Consider the following 17358-nt stretch of genomic DNA (forward strand, 5'->3'; position numbering starts at 1 on the left):
GTTTGACATTTTGTAATGAAATGTATTCCTTCAAATAGTGGCATGTTCTATGTGTGTTATGTGCACCACAGGTTCAAGTTATGATTAGACCTCCTCCGTGGTAGAGTCTTCACCCAGAGAATGGAAGGTCCGGGGTTCGATCCACATCATAAAAAAAAATTGTTACTTGTTGTTACCCTGTCTGGCGCTCGGCATTAAGGGGCTAAAACAAGGACTGGTCGGCTCGGAGTCAGTATACTGTGTCTGAGTGGGGTATTCATGTTAAACTGCGGCATGGTATCTCAGTGTGCTAGCACTATAAAATCAGTCCGGACTAGTACAAGCATCCTCACACGTGCATGCACATTGCTATATAAGTGCAATAATCTTGCTTGTCAAACCTCGTTTCACCTCACTTCAAGTTATGATTTTGGGTGTGGCTGTCCCAGGCCTCATGGACAGGGGTTTTCATTCCTAGAGTCGTGCCGATTACGATGATAGGTTGTCAACACCTACCCGTTCTTGTGGGTTAAGATCTAAGATTGGTATCTCTACAGGTCTTTCCAGACTAGTGGTCTAGTTGAAAAGGTATGTCTACCAGGAGAGCAGAAGGTTTGTGGTTCAATCCCCAGTCGTGTCAAACCAAATGACATTAAAAGATCGAGTTTTTTCCCTGCCTGGCCGAGTCAGATTCAGTATGCTGCGTTTGTGAGAGGTATCCCTCTTTAATGGATGTTTCACCACAGGCTTTCCTCCCACATTCAGCTGACACGCCGTGATATAACTATGATGGTATTCCAAGAATAACACACAACTCACAAACACTGGAGTGAGTGAGTGAGTGAGTATGGTTTTACGCCGCTTTTAGCAATATTCCAGCAATATCACGGCGGGGGACACCAGAAATGGGCTTCACACATTGTACCCATGTCGGGAATCGAACCCGGGTCTTTGGCGTTACGAGCGAACACTTTAACCACTAGGCTACCCGACCGCCCCCACAAACACTGGAAGTGAGCTGCAGTCTACTGGGAGATACGAACAGCGGTGACCAGGACTAGGGTTTGTCTGAGCTGATTGGCTCTGTATGCCATGAGACCAGCAGTCGTGTAGGGTACCTGAACTTTCTGCTTGTAAAATCCTGTCCATCGATACTGGAGCATGTGAAGAATATATTATTACAAGCTCACAAGTTACAAAACTAATGTTTGGTAAAATATTTTGTGTGACATTTAGATATACCTTGTGCCCGACCTCCTACTCTCGCTATGTTACCCAACATGCATTGGGATGTGGTGAATATGGGTTATTGCCGCTTTTAGCAATATGCCAGCAATATCACTGCGGGGGACACCAGAAATGGGCTTCACACATTGTACCCATGTCGGGAATCGAACCCGGGCCTTCGGCGTGACGAGCGAACACTTTAACCACTAGGTAACCCGACCGCCCCCACAAACACTGGAAGTGAGCTGCAGTCTACTGGGAGATACGAACAGCGGTGACCAGGACTAGGGTTTGTCTGAGCTGATTGGCTCTGTATGCCATGAGACCAGCAGTCGTGTAGGGTACCTGAACTTTCTGCTTGTAAAATCCTGTCCATCGATACTGGAGCATGTGAAGAATATATTATTACAAGCTCACAAGTTACAAAAATGTTTGGTAAAATATTTTGTGTGACATTTAGATATACCTTGTGCCCGACCTCCTACTCTCGCTATGTTACTAAACATGCATTGGGATGTGGTGAATAGTTATTGCCGCTTTTAGCAATATTCCAGCAATATCACGGCTGGGGACACCAGAAATGGGCTTCACACATTGTACACATGTCGGGAATCGAAACCGGGTCTTCGACGTGACGAGCGAACGCTTTAACCACTAGGCTACCCGACCGCCCTTATTGGGATGTGACAAGCAAGGGACATCACATACGTAGCTATGACATCATGATGTCTGTACAGACGGTTCATCTGATTTGTTTGGGTTATCACAACAGTAACTGGCCAATAGGATTGCTCTATTTGTTTACGTGTAATAATTGTCTATAATGCGTGTTTTGTGACTCACAGCTTCAGATTGTCACCTGTAGTCTGCTGGGGGAACTGATCAAGGTGATCGGGGAAGACCAGGTGTGGGGTCAGTGTGTGGTTCATTATACATTTGTTGTTTCCAACAGCTTCAGATTGTCACCTGTAGTCTGCTGGAGGAACTGATCGAGGTGATCGGGGACGACCAGGTGTGGATGCCGATCCTGCAGCAGCACTCGATCCTACAGACTCTGCTCATCTCGGTGGAGTCCTTTATGAAGGTAGGCCCTGCAATGTCACGCTGTACAAGGAGGCTGTGTTATAACATCTTGATGGCCAATCCAGCAACCATAATAATGATAAAATTATTCTTTAAAAAAACAACTTTTTATATAAGTTGCATATTAATAAATAAATAAATAAATAATAATAATTATAGTAATAATGATAATGATGATGATGATAATGATAATAATGATGATAATATTTTTTCCCTAATTTGCTTTATTGTTTATTCAAAAACAATAATAATATATTTAACTACAAACTTTTAATAAGAAAAGAGAATCGGTACAAAGATGTTTAAATATAAAAACTTAATATGTCAGACAACAACTTTGATAACATCAATGACTGTTTTGTGCCTGCAGGCCAAGCGAGGACTGCCGTATGTGCATGCAGTGTTCCTGCTACTGCTCAGCGTGGCGCGGTCAGAAAGGGTAGGTGCACCTTCTGCTGTTGCTGTTAGGATTTTCCCTAGGTTCACTTAAAGAATTGTGTGTGTGCAATCAAGGTAAGTGTGTATGTACAGTCAACGTAAACGTGTGTACAGTCAACGTAAACGCGTGTACAGTCACGGTAAACGTGTGTACAGTCATGGTAAACGTGTATACAGTCATGGTAAAGGTGTGTACAGTCATGGTAAACGTGTGTACAGTCAAGGTAAATGTGTGTACAGTCAAGGTAAATGTGTGTACAGTCAAGGAAAATGTGTGTACAGTCAATGTAAACATGTGTACAGTCAACGTAAACATATATACAGTCAAGGTAAACGTGTACAGTGAATGTAAATGTGTGTACAGTCAAGGTAAACGTGTGTACAGTCAAGGTAAACGTGTGTACAGTCAGGGTAAACGTGTGTACAGTCAGGGTAAACGTGTGTACAGTCAAGGTAAATGTGTGTACAGTCAAGGTAAATGTGTGTACAGTGAATGTGAACAGGTATACAGTCAAGGTAAACGTGTGTACAGTCAAGATAAACGTGTGTTCAGTCAATGTAAATGTGTGTACAGTCAAGGTAAACGTGTGTACAGTCAAGGTAAATGTGTGTACAGTCAGCGTAAACATATATACAGTCAAGGTAAACGTGTGCACAGTCAAGGTAAATGTGTGTACAGTCAAGGTAGATGTGCATGTAATGTAGGTGCGGTGTTGGCTAACTGTGTGTCTGTGTGTTGTGTTGCAGGGGTCAGCGGCCCTGTCCCTGGCGGACCTGACCCCCCACACCTGTCTGATGGTGACCAACTGCTACACCAACGAGGACATCTACTCCAGGCCAGCCGTGCCCCTCAAGGTAGGGGCGATATAACCTTTATTTTGTTTGTTTGTTGTTTAACGACGCACTCACAATATTTAGCTCTGTGACGGCACTCTGTGAATAATCGAGCCTGGACCAGACAATCCAGTGATTGACATAAGCCTCGATCTACGAAATTAGGATATGATGACATGCATCAACCAAGTCAGCGAGCCTGACCACCCGATCCCATTAGTCACCTTTTACGACAAGCACTGGTTGCTGAAGGCCTATACTAGCCCAGATCTTCACGGAGGATATATATATAAAGTCTGAAACAATGCGATGTTGACCGCCTACATGGTCTAGTGGAAAGGGTGGCATCCCAGACGAAGCAGGTCGGTAATTCGTTTCCCTGCTGTGTATCACCAAAAGGCCTTAAATGATGGTAATTGTTACACTGCATGGCACTCAGCAGTAAAACAAGGACTGGTCAGCTCGGAGTCAGTGCACTATGTCTGAATGGGGTATCCATGTTAAACTGTGGCCTGGTATCTCAGTGGGCTTGCATTTTAAGACTGGCACAAGTCCAGACTAGTACCAGCATCCACACACACACATGTCATCGTATCCCAATTGCGTGGATCGATGCTTATGTCAATCACTGGATTGTCTGGTCCAGACTCGTATATTTACAGACCGCTGTCATATAGCTGGCATATTGCTGAGTGCAGTGTTAAACAACAAACAAACAACAAAAACACATGCATGCACATCACCATAGAAATGACATAACTTTTTATGTGACATCCCACTTCACCTCGCCGCACCACACCTCACTGTGGTTCCATGTTCCATGTGTTTCTGTTTGATGGCTGTGACCTCCGTCAGTAGTCACACATGTGGTAACTATTATCTTATAACTGTTTGGGAAGATGAGTATGTTTGTTGTTGACGCTGATGTCATCTGTTTTCAGTCTGGCAGTTTCTTCGTGCCAATGGTCCAGTCGTGGCACAACGTGTACTGCCTGTGCATGGAGGTGTACTCCACAGTGCTGGCTGCACTCCGACACTCCTTCCTGGAGGACGCTCTCAGCTTCGCCGGGGCACATCAGGACAGGATAACACAGGTGGGCGGGGCACATAAACATGTAAAAACACAGTGGGTGGGGCACATCAGGACAGGATAACACAGGTGGGCGGGGCACATAAACATGTAAAAACACAGTGGGTGGGGCACATCAGGACAGGATAACACAGGTAGGTGGGGCACGTAAACATGTAAAAACACAGTGGGTGGGGCACATCAGGACAGGATAACACAGGTGGGCGGGGCACATAAACATGTAAAAACACAGTGGGTGGGGCACATAAAGATGTCATAACACTGGTGGGTGAAGCAACTAAAGATGTGATAACAATGTGGGGGGAGCACACCAACATGTGATAACACAGTGGGTGGAGCACATAAACATGTGATAACAGGTGGGTGGAGCAAATAAAGATCTGATAACACAGGTGGGTGGAGCACATAAACTTGGATGACAGGTGGGTGGAGCAAATAAAGATGTGATAACACAGGTGGGTGGAGTACATAAACTTGGATGACAGGGTGGTGGAGCAAAGGAAGATGTGATAAAACAGGTGGGTGGAGTACATAAACATGTGATAACAGGTTGGTGAAGCAAATATAGATGTGATAACACGGGTGGGTGGAGCACATTAAGATCTGATAACAGGTGGGTGGAGCAAATATAGATGGGATAACATAGCGGGTGAAGCACATAAAGATGGGATAACACAGGTGGGTGGAGCATATAAGGATGTGTAACACAGGTGGGTGGAGCACATAAACTTGGATGACAGGTGGGTGGAGCAAATGAAGATGTGATAACACAGGTGGGTGGGGCACATAAAGATGTGATAACACAGGTGGGTGGAGCACATAAACTTGGATGACAGGTGGGTGGAGCAAATGAAGATGTGATAACACAGGTGGGTGGAGCACATAAACTTGGTGGGTCACAGTTTATTGATATAACACAGGTGGGTGGGCCACATTTGATAATTTAACACTGGTAGGTGGGCCACAATTTATAATGTAAAACATGTAGGTGGGACACATTTTATGATGTAAAACATGAAGATGGGCCATAGTTTATGATATAACACAGGTAGGTGGGCCACATTTTATAATGTTAAACATGTAGGTGGGCCACAGTTTATGATATAACACAGGTAGGTGGGTCACATTGTATAATGTAACACATGTAGGTGGGCCACAGTTTATAATGTAAAACATGTAGATTGGCCACAGTTTATGATATAACATATGTAGGTGGGCCAAAGTTTATGATATAACACAGGTAGGTGGGCCACATTTTATAATGTAAAACATGAAGATGGGCCACAGTTTGATATAACACAGGTAGGTGGGTCACATTTTATAATGTAACACAGGTAGGTGGGCCACAGTTTATAATGTAAAACATGTAGGTGGGCCACAGTTTATGATATAACAGAAGTAGGTGTTCCATATTTTAAAATATAACACAGGTTGGTAGGAATATTGTGATAGATAGGTGGGCCACATTTTATGACAACAGGTAGGTGGGCCACATTTTATAATAAAACAGGTGGGTGGGCCACATTTTTATTATAAGACACAGGTAGGTGGGCCACATTTTATGATAACACACGTGGATGGGCCAGTTTTTAAAATATAATACAGGTAGGTAGGAATATTGTGATAATATGACACAGGTAGGTGGGCCACAGTTTATGATATAACACAGGTAGGCGGGCCACATTTTATAATGCAACACATGTAGGTGGGCCACAGTTTATGATATAACACAGGTAGGTGGGCCACATTTTATGATAACACACGTGGATGGGCCAGTTTTTAAAATACAATACAGGTAGGTAGGAATATTGTGATAATATGACAAAGGTAGGTGGGCCACATTTTAAGACAACACGCGTAGCTGGGCCAAGTTTTAAAATATAATACAGGGAGGTAGGAATATTGTGATAATATGACAGAGGTGTAAGGAAGCTATCCTGATAATGCAACAGGTAGGGAGTCATGAGGTTGACCAGTATGTAACATCAGCTCCTGTTTCCCCAGTCGATGGAGATCGCCCGCATCAGCCTCCTGGACACGGCACTCAGGGAGGCGGAGTCGTCATGTGACTTCATCTGTCAGCTGTCCGCCTTCAGCCGGGAGTGGCGCCTACATCTGCCGGACGTGCTCGACAAGTTCCTGGTTAGTTACCTAGTTGTTAGGGACAAAACAGACGCTAGTCATTGAGCCGATTACTATCGTTACTCTCTGGGGTTTTGTAATTGTTGCTGTTGTGGAAGTTAACACTGATTGGTTACCGATCTTGGTTTATATATAATTATTCCATTGTGATGTTATCTGTTACCATGACATCACAATCAAATGATATCTGTTTGTTCGTTTGTTTGTTTTTTAATGCCACAGTCAGCAATATTTCAGCTATATGACGGCGGTCTGGAAATAATCGTGTCTGGACAAGACAATCCAGTGTTTGACATCATGAGCATTGATCCACGTAATTGGGAAATGATGACATGCATCAACCAAGTCAGCGAGCCTGACCACCCGATCCCGTTAGTCGCCTTTTACGACAAGCATGGGTTGCCGAAGACCTATTCTATCACGGATCTTCACTGGTCAAATGACATCCCTTATCTCTCTATGACTGAAGCTGGTTGGCTGTATACTGTTTACATTTTCACACTGGTTATTACTGTTTACAAAGTGAAAAATGTAGGAAGAATGATTTTGGGTGATCAATAGAATCTCCTCCTCTCCAAGCCTTGGAGGGTTAAACTTTCTGACACTCGGGACAGGATTCTCGATTAGGCTGCTGTGATATCACATCCCTGGCAAACCATTATGACCTTTGATGTTATGCAAATACAGTAAACAACGTTTTTTTAACAAACACGCTTATAACGAACTGACGGATATAACGAACTTACTTTTTTGGTCCCGACTATCTGCTGTAGTTATGCTGTATATATGCTTATAACGAACTACGGTTATAACGAACTAAAATTTGTAGTCCCTTTGTGTTCGTTGTAACCGTAGTTTACTGTATTGGACAACAATTCACATTTGGTTATGCAACTATCTTCACCATTGGTAGTTTTGACTTTAACTTGAAATCTGTAGATAATTTTTGTCATGTAATTAGCTAAGATGAAGATAATTTTTGGGATTTTACATATGGGTATTATTGATGAAGAGGCATGCAGCAAATTGAAACAATAATTAGAATGTTATCATAGTTAATTTTGAGATTAATTTCCTACTGAAAGTTCATAAATGATATTGAACAAAACTAATTGACAAAAATATATTTTCAATCAATCACAGAATCTAAAAACAGTTTTAATTTTATATAATTTTTGTGTATGTCCATGTGTAAAACAAAATTATAGTTTTGTCTGAATTGTTTGATAGGCATTACTTAGAAGTTGTTGGATGACAAAGTAGACACAATTTATGGATAACAACTTCTTAAATAACTGTAAAGGCAACGTTTAGTCTTGCTTGACAACAGTTAAGGGTCTATACCGAAAATTCGCCTTTACAGTTATTAAAGATTTTGTTATTCATAAATTGTCTCTTCTTTGTCATAGTTTTGTCTACCTTTAAGTGCTTTTCCTAGGACAGATACTAGTGGATGTACTTTGATGTGGATTAAGTTTTTCTCAGAGCACACTTGGGTAAAAACTGACACATATGGACAGTTGATTTTCAGACTAGAGGAAACACAGGAGGATGTATTTTCACACGTGTTGTGTTTCAGACCTCCATGGTGTACATGAACCAGACCTTCATAGCACTACTCATCAGACCTCGATATCTGCTGTACGTCCTCGAGGTCAGTGAGAGTAGTCTCCCTTAGGTTCACACTCGGTGCAGTGGTGACTTAGCATAACACCACTGCCACAGGCTAATTTGCGTATCATGTGACTGAATTTTACTCTTGTTTGTAAACAAACATGCTTATTCTGAAATGAAAACAGATTGGCCTAATGCAAGTATTTTGGGGGGCTTTACATATTCTTTTTTATAAGTATTTAGATATTCTACTAGAACTGCGAAAGTGAGTTGCGTGACAATATATATTTAAACACCATATCGCTACTCTTCGTAGTGCTTCGATGACAGCATGTGGAGCCGCACAGCCAATGTAAACAAAGGATGACTACGCAAATGGAAATAATTTTCACGTTTAAGGATATTTTCTGAAACCTTTCTATGACATGTTTATCTAGATGTGTAGACTTGTCAAAAATGAATCAGATGAAAAACACATGCAATATCTTGAATGGACTGTGTAAGATGTGACGAATCATCAGATTGCGCTGGTCTGTGGTAGAGGTACTATGCTGGCCTCATGGAACCCTGGGTAGGAGAGTGACTTTGGTTGATGTCCACCTGCTAGAAAAGGGTCTGTAAGTCCCCAGCAAACTTAGGTAACAGGTAGCTTGTCACAGTTGTCTCCCTTGGGTAAAGGTCTCCACCTGCTGGTACAAGTTGCATGCCCGAATAATGTGGAGGCCTACATTTGAATAATTTTTAAAGAAATATCTCAAATGAACATTTTTTTATCTCTTGCATTTTATTGTTGGCCTACTGTTGAAAGTGTTGATTCTGTCTGGGAACTTTCGGTACAGAATAAAGAAAAACTTCAAGTCATTTTGGGTATTTTTTTTCAGGGCCCTGTTCCACAAAGCGATCATAGTGCTATGACTGTCGTAAGTCTATGTTAAAATATAGGAGTTACGATCACCTTAGTGCCAAGATCACTTTGTGGAACAGGCCCTGGGTTTATAACAAATTACAGATGAAAGAACGCATGCAGTATCTACATTTATACATTTATAATTTATTACAATATATTGCAATTAAAAAACAAGGCCAATACCCATCACGATTTGAATGTATAAATCATACCACATTCTCCAGTGGCTTAAGTGAATCAACATGGCTTCCTCTTAAAGGTTGTAACATCTGACATTGCAGCAACAACGTGGCCAGGACCGAGTCAGCAAGAAGGACTCCTTCCACTCGTCCCCCATGCTGCAGCACCAGGCATCCACTGAAGACCTGGAGCAACCCACCACACAGCTGGTCTGTGTCCAACTCAGGTAGGGAATACGGTTCTAGAATAACATGGTGAATGACAGGTAGGGAATACGGTTCTAGAATAACTTGGTGAATGACAGGTAGGGAATACGGTTCTAGAATAACATGGTGAATGACAGGTAGGGAATACGGTTCTAGAATAACATGGTGAATGGCGGTGGGGTCTGAAGCCTATTTCTGGTGTCCCCTGCCGTGATATTGCTGGAATATTGCTAAAGGCTGTGTAAAAACATACGCACTCACTCACTCACTCACTCACTCACTCACTCACTCACTCTGTAACAAAATATCAATAACAGAAAAACAAGAAGTTCCACCCTTGCCAATGCATGGTGCAATCTTTGAAAGAGATGGACACGATTTGGGTGAAACTTATCATAGCCCATGCTTGTCATAAGAGGCAACTAACGGGCCGGGTGGGGAGGCTTGCTTACTTGGTTGATGCATGTCAGCATATCCCAACAGGTAGATCAATGCTCAGGATGTGAGTCACTGGATTGTCTGGTCCAGACCCAATTGTTACAGACCAGCGTCATATAACTGGAATAATGCTGCAGGGTTAAACAACAAACAACTAGACACAACTAATCATAGCCTGGTCATGGAACAACACCCAGCTGCATGTTGTTTTGACTTTATGTTTTCAGAATGTTGAGTATTTTGTCTCGGAGTCTGACGGCGCTGAAACATTTCACCCCCGACCTGTGTGAAGTCCTCCTGGACCAGGTAAACACAGCATGTTGCTATTCCTCTATTGATAATCTTGCAATTTCATTTGTTATTCTTTTTCATGTGACAAATATACATTTCAATAAAAACCCAGCAGGTTTAGTCCCTGGTCATGTCACACAAATCTTTTTCATGTGACAAATATACATTTCAATATAGACCCAGAAATCATGTGACTGACACTGACCTTCTGACTCATCACATGATCAGTATTGACCTGTCACGTGATGAATATTGATTTGTCTGCTAAGAAAACCAAAGTCTCGTCCTGGGTGCTGTCCATCCGTATGCCATACTTCCATCCATCTGTCGGTCCATCACATTTCGTCCGGAGCAGAACTCAAAAACCATGAGAGATATCTTAACCAAACTTGGCACATAGATAGGTCTAGTGGTGAACTGGTGCCTTTTCATTTTTTAAAAATGTATTTTTATGAGTTTCCATAGCAACAACATTGACTTAGACTGAAAATCGCGTAGTGCTCATTCTGGGGCAGATCTTGAAAAACATACAATTTTTCTTCGCCAAACTTGGCACATAGATAGGTCTAGTGATGAACTGTTGCCTTTTTATGGTTTGGGTTGTTTTTTGCAAGAAATTATATTTCGAGTTTGAAAGATGAAAGTAGTGGAAGAAGTCAGGAAGCAATATGGGGAAAACGGAACTAAGAAATATAGGAAATAAAATAAAAGACAAAGAGTAAACGTTCTGTGGCCATGTTACATTGTCAGGTTCTAGTGTTTTAGTATCCCTGAATTGCTTGTCTCACCTCAGAGCATGGACATCAGTGAGTTCGACTGTTTCCTGGGCCTGGGGTTCAGCACTCCGTCAGTAGACCAGGAGACACAGCCCACCTTCGGCACCTTCATCTCCTGTGTGACAACCTGCTACAGGATACTCAGCAAGGTGAGTCTAGAGCCCAGCAGGTTCAGTCCCTGGTCATGTCACACAAGTCTAGTGCCCAGCAGGTTCAGTCCCTGGTCATGTCACACAAGTCTAGTGCCCAGCAGGTTCAGTCCCTAGTCATATCACACAAGTCTAGTGCCTAGTCAGTTCAGTCCCTGGTCATATCACAGAAGTCTAGTGCCCAGCAGGTTCAGTCCCTGGTCATATCACACAAGTCTAGTGCCCAGCAGGTTCAGTCCCTGGTCATATCACACAAGTCTAGTGCCCAGCAGGTTCAGTCCCTGGTCATGTCACACAAGTCTAGTGCCCAGCAGGTTCAGTCCCTGGTCATGTCACACAAGTCTAGTGCCCAGCAGGTTCAGTCCCTGGTCATGTCACACAAGTCTAGTGCCCAGCAGGTTCAGTCCCTAGTCATATCACACAAGTCTAGTGCCTAGTCAGTTCAGTCCCTGGTCATATCACAGAAGTCTAGTGCCCAGCAGGTTCAGTCCCTGGTCATATCACACAAGTCTAGTGCCCAGCAGGTTCAGTCCCTGGTCATGTCACACAAGTCTAGTGCCCAGCAGGTTCAGTCCCTGGTCATGTCACACAAGTCTAGTGCCCAGCAGGTTCAGTCCCTGGTCATGTCACACAAGTCTAGTGCCCAGCAGGTTCAGTCCCTAGTCATATCACACAAGTCTAGTGCCTAGTCAGTTCAGTCCCTGGTCATATCACACAAGTCTAGTGCCCAGCAGGTTCAGTCCCTGGTCATATCACACAAGTCTAGTGCCCAGCAGGTTCAGTCCCTGGTCATGTCACACAAGTCTAGTGCCCAGCAGGTTTAGTCCCTGGTCATGTCACACAAGTCTAGTGCCTAGTCGGTTCAATCCTTGGGCCTCGTTCCACAAAACAGCAGTCGTAGCACTAAGGCCACTCTGTGGAATGGGGCCCTGGTCATACGAAATGAAGTTAAGATGTGGTACTTGTTGTTACCCTGCCTCGGGCTCGGCATTAAGGGGATAAAAGGACTGGTCAGGTCAGAATAGGTCTTCAGCAGCCCAAGCTTGCCATAGGCAACTAAACACAAAATTACAACATGTGCTTGAGTTACACACGCGACCAATCATTGTTGAAAAAACAACGCAAGATAAACATATTTTTATTGCATATATAAGGATTGTGTGCGCACTTGTGATGTGCTTCATTCCAGGTTGCTTTATACACGGAGAACAGGATTTTGGGTCGATTTTAGGCGTGTACAGGGCGTGTCGTCCTATATGTAGGGTCGCTTTAAACACAGCCATATACGGTATGCTTGTTGTAAGAAGCGACTAACAAGATCGGGTGGTCAGGCTCGCTGTCTTGGTTGATGCATGTCATTGTATCCCAATTGCATCGACCGGTGCTCATGATGCCAATCACTGGACTGTCTGGTCCAGACTCGATTATTTACAGACCACCATCATATAGCTGGAATAGTGCACTAGGGCACATGAAACAGGTGTTGTGACTAGCCTCAGAGACCAGATAGTCATTAGGGCAACACTGATTCCTTGACCGGGAATAATAATGTAGCGCCACAAGCCTTCACTTGGTGAATGGAGGCGCATTATACCGGTAATGGATTTGACATTCATAAGACTGATGGTGTTTGCAGCTGGACCCAAGAGGGACAGGGTCGCCACATCGGTCGCCAGAAGCAGCCACAAGTCAGCATATACCAAAGTGAGTGCTTTGTAGTGTTGTATGTTGGCAAAAGATGTGTATTGCAAGATGTTGCGAAAGTGATTGACAGGGATTGTACATTTATGCAGATCCTATTTACTACAGGGGGGCACGGGTGGCCCAGTCGTCTAAGGCGCCGTAATTTGCTGTGCAGAGTTGCGTCCCTTAGGCACGACAGAAACCTATGATTGTGGGTTCAAATCCCGGTTCGCCCCGATTATGTTTCTAGGTTTGTCAGCACCATACCCGTGCTCGTGGGTTTCACCGAAGTGGTAAACGTCTGAGACCTGCATCACTTCGGGCTTACCTCCCACATTAAGCTGTCACGCTGTGATATAACTGGAATACTGTTAAAAGCAGCATTATTACATTTAAAGACAATTGGTGCATGAATAAAGAAATCTGTCTATTTAGCTATCACTATATTTCATCAACAACCAGACCTGTTCGTCAGAGCCATCTGCATAATACTACCCCTACGTCACAGGGCCATATGACACAGTTGAACCAATCAACTCAACTCGAAAGGGTGCACGGGAATCATGCACGTTGAGACACCCAACCCTAACAACGATTGTCTTTAAATGTAATATCCAGTTATGTATGACTGTTTAATAATCTCATACCAACTTTGACTGGAGTAGGTCCAGTAGTTTTTCAGATACTGTAGTAAACGTTGGTACCTTAAATTACCTTCCAGACTATAGTCCAAAATGATCCCTGGACTAGTTACGTATGACCGGTGGTGTCTACCCGTGACGAGCATTACCTGACTAGATTTACATGCCATTGTGATATTGCCAAAATAGTTAGAAGATATACATTATTTGCCTAAACTGGATAATTATATGAATTTCTATGTCACAAGTAGATGATTGTGACAGCCGGTAGCCATCTTGAACTTTGACAGCCATCTTGGATTTATGGATGGCTGACAATTTTTTTCACTGTGTACACAATATGTGCAAAATGCTTTTGCCCTTTGCATCGTTCTTGTACAATTTAGCATTACTATTGCAGACTGTATATATACTGAGAAAAATATGTTAGCTATCCAAAAATCCAAGATGGCTGTCAAAGTTCAAGATGGCTACCAACTGTCAATATCAGTACATGTTGGAATATTGATGTAAAGTTTTATGCTTGTATAATCGTTTGAACAATTCCCATATATGTTGCACCTGATCTGCTTCACTGTGCTCCGCTGTAATGTGTATTGATGTGGCTGTTGTCAGAAGCCTCGTGCTGTACGTGATGGAGAACTCATTGTACATCATCATGTCCCAGGCATGTCACTACCTCCGGACACCCGGACTCTCTTCAAGAGAAAAACAGTTCCTCAAGCGAGAACTTGGAACTGAGCTGGTGAGACCTGGCTGTACATCTTTAGTAATCAGGGGGTGATGGCGGGACATGTACACGTGTTATAATAGATTTTTCTTGCTTTTTAGCTTCTTCAGTCTAAATAAAATTAATGTGGTACAGTTGTCTAAAGTGCAGCAATTCATTGTGCTGAGTTACATCCCTTAGGCACGCAAGAAACTTATCATCGTGGGTTCGAATCCCGATTCTGTTTCTAGGTTTGTCAGCACCATACCTGTGCTCATGGGTTTCACTGAAGTGGCAAAGGTCTCAGACCTGCACCACTTCCGGCTTTTCTCCGAAATCAAGCTGACATGCTTTGGTATATAACTGGAATACTGTTCAAAGCAGCTCACTGTAAAGTTGGGGGCGGTGGGGTAGCCTTGTGGTTAAAGCGTTGGCTCATCATGCGAAAGACATGGGTTCGATTTCCCACATGGGTGCAATTTTCTGGTGTCACCCACCATGATATTGCTGGAATATTGCTATAAGCGGCGTAAAACCACATACACGCACTGTAAAGTTGATACTTTTTCACCCCAGTGCGGCAGTTAGGGCTTAAAGACTGGGTGACCAGGTGTATTGCATCATATTGTTACACATATGTGCGAGGTCAGGTCCGTGATTGGCTACTCCATGCCGATGACCTGAGGTCAGATTGTGACGGACTACTTTCCTGCTTGTAATTCATTGATAAGCTACTTGTGCGTCAGTCAAGTCTGTGTCGAAACTTTATGGTGTTGATAAGTGATCTCTGATCTTATCTAGTTTGTATTATCATCACACTAGGTATGAGAGGCAAGCAGTCAGCCAGATAAAGTCACTCATGACTGTTGTGTTATGTATTAATGCACCACTGTGATCATGAGAAGACAAAATATGCATCGAATCGATGCTAAAATTGTGATTTTAGAGTATAAGAAACAGATTGTTTAAAAACGTAACATGCATTTGCTCACTTTGAAACCTCCCCTTAGATAAATGGTATCTGACAGACACTTAGAATTTTATACTGTTGTTTAAAGGCGCACTCAGCAATATTCAAGCTATCTGATGGCAGCCTGTCTACACCAGACAATCCAGTGATAGATAATGAGGATCGATTCACACCATTCATATACAATGACACACAAGCAGCGAAGTCAGAGCACTCAATCCGTTTAAGTTGCCTCTTACGAGCAGCAACTGTTTCCTGGGAGTTATTTTATTTTCAGCCTGCGTTGTTTCGTGTGTTTCAGAACTCTTTCCTATCCAGTATGTTACGGTACATGCGGCGAGGGGGCGGGGGCCCCACGTCCCCGGGGACACTCCAAGCCAGCCCCCAGAGCGGCTCCAGCAGCACCTCCCAGCTCAGTCGCTCCGTGTCCCAGACAGCATTCACAAACACACAGGACCAGGCCTTCTTCAAGCTCGTGCACGACTTTGTCAGCAAAGTTCTCAGATGAGGACCAACTTGTGGACAGTGAACATGGCAACAGTGTCAAAATCAATCACGACTTCGTCAGCAAAGTTCTCAGATGAAGACCGACTTGTGGACAGTGAACATGGCAACGTCAAAATCAATCACGACTTTGTCAGCTAAGTTCTCAGATGGGGGCCAACTTGTGAACATGGCTACGTTAAAATCAATCTCGACTTCGTCAGCAAACTTCTCAGATGAGGGCCAACGTGTGAACATGGCAACAACGTTAAAATCAATCTCGACTTTGTCAGCAAAGTTCTCAGATGGGGGCCACTTTGTGGACAGTGAACACAGCTGGAAGGTTGACATGCTTTTTGCTTAACTTCCATGTGGTACAAGATACACAAAAGACAGGTTGGCCGATATGGATTTGCTGACAGCTGTACACAAGGAGTCACGGAGAACAATAGGGGCTGACAGAATGAGATAGGACGTTGAAATATGTATTAAGTTTATCAGACAACTCTTCTTTCTTGCATTTGCATTTTGGGAAAGAAGCAAAGATGTATTGTGAAAAAAACTGAGCAAAGCCAAGAATAATGTTTTGTTTGACTCAAGCTGGTTTTATTAAATGTATGTCGATAAAACAGTTCAAAATTAGATCTCAAAATCAAAACTTTTATGTTGTCCAAATGTAGAATTCACTTTCACATGTCTGGTAACTTTCAAAACTGTTACAAAAGGTTCTGCTAATTTCTTAACTCCGCAGATCCTGTTGGCCTTCTTGAGTCTTTTTCATACCTTGCTCATTTGGAAGCTATGCAATGAAGAAACATTTTAGACTTCAGCATTGTGAAATTATGTGATGTGTAAATATATGTACATGTGGACACAATAAAATTGTGACAACTCCCAATGTCTTTGCTTATGTCCAGGAATAACAACCATCTCTAGCCATACATTTACAGATCTCCCAGTGAAGATCCAGGTTAGAATTGGCTGTTAAGAGGCGACAAACGGCATAGACTCACTAACTTGGTTGATGCATGTCATCAGTTGCATAGATCGATGATCATGATGTCAATCACTGGCTTACTTACAGAGCGGCGTTAAATATTGCTGAGTGTGGATATTTTCTGTCAACAAACAGTAAGGCTTAATACTGTAAATCTTGAAATTAACGCGAGCATGAATTAAATGCGAAAAATGAGAGTGGTCTTTGCTTGCATTATTAACAATAAGATATTTTGGATAGCAGAAATACCAACATAGACATGCTGAAAACAAACAACTATGTATTCCACATCACTGTTTATTGAGCAGCACTTGTAACAAGTATATAAACAATGTCATATCCTGTGAATTGTCACTGCTTGGGTCAAGATTAGTTCTACTAACTTATGTCATCACTGATCAGACAGACGCAACACGGTGTTTTGTTCTTTGTGACTGCGTCAAGTGGCCGACACGAGCCAGCGCGCATGTATTGTTTAAGCAGAAGTACTCTTCTCAGCTCTAATAAGAGGTGCTATTTGG

At 42.9% G+C, this 17358-nt stretch overlaps 1 protein-coding gene across 1 annotated transcript in view; it reads left to right on the forward strand.

Annotated features, from left to right (window-relative positions):
* Positions 1-16805, forward strand: part of LOC139459837 (nucleoporin NUP188-like) — a 94859-nt gene extending 78054 nt beyond the window's left edge. Inside the window, exons 40-51 of the mRNA XM_071241542.1 lie at positions 2159-2290; positions 2660-2728; positions 3475-3582; positions 4503-4655; positions 6656-6793; positions 8373-8447; positions 9596-9720; positions 10366-10444; positions 11223-11354; positions 12991-13058; positions 14294-14423; positions 15659-16805. Of these exons, the coding sequence (XP_071097643.1) occupies positions 2159-2290; positions 2660-2728; positions 3475-3582; positions 4503-4655; positions 6656-6793; positions 8373-8447; positions 9596-9720; positions 10366-10444; positions 11223-11354; positions 12991-13058; positions 14294-14423; positions 15659-15865 (1416 nt within the window). The 3' untranslated portion in view covers positions 15866-16805. The remainder of the gene's footprint in view (positions 1-2158; positions 2291-2659; positions 2729-3474; positions 3583-4502; positions 4656-6655; positions 6794-8372; positions 8448-9595; positions 9721-10365; positions 10445-11222; positions 11355-12990; positions 13059-14293; positions 14424-15658) is intronic.
* Positions 16806-17358: the final 553 nt, after the last annotated feature.

The sequence above is a fragment of the Haliotis cracherodii genome, unplaced genomic scaffold, assembly GCF_022045235.1.
Source record: "Haliotis cracherodii isolate W230 unplaced genomic scaffold, xgHalCrac1.p SCAF_13, whole genome shotgun sequence".
NCBI classification, from domain to species: domain Eukaryota; kingdom Metazoa; phylum Mollusca; class Gastropoda; order Lepetellida; family Haliotidae; genus Haliotis; species Haliotis cracherodii.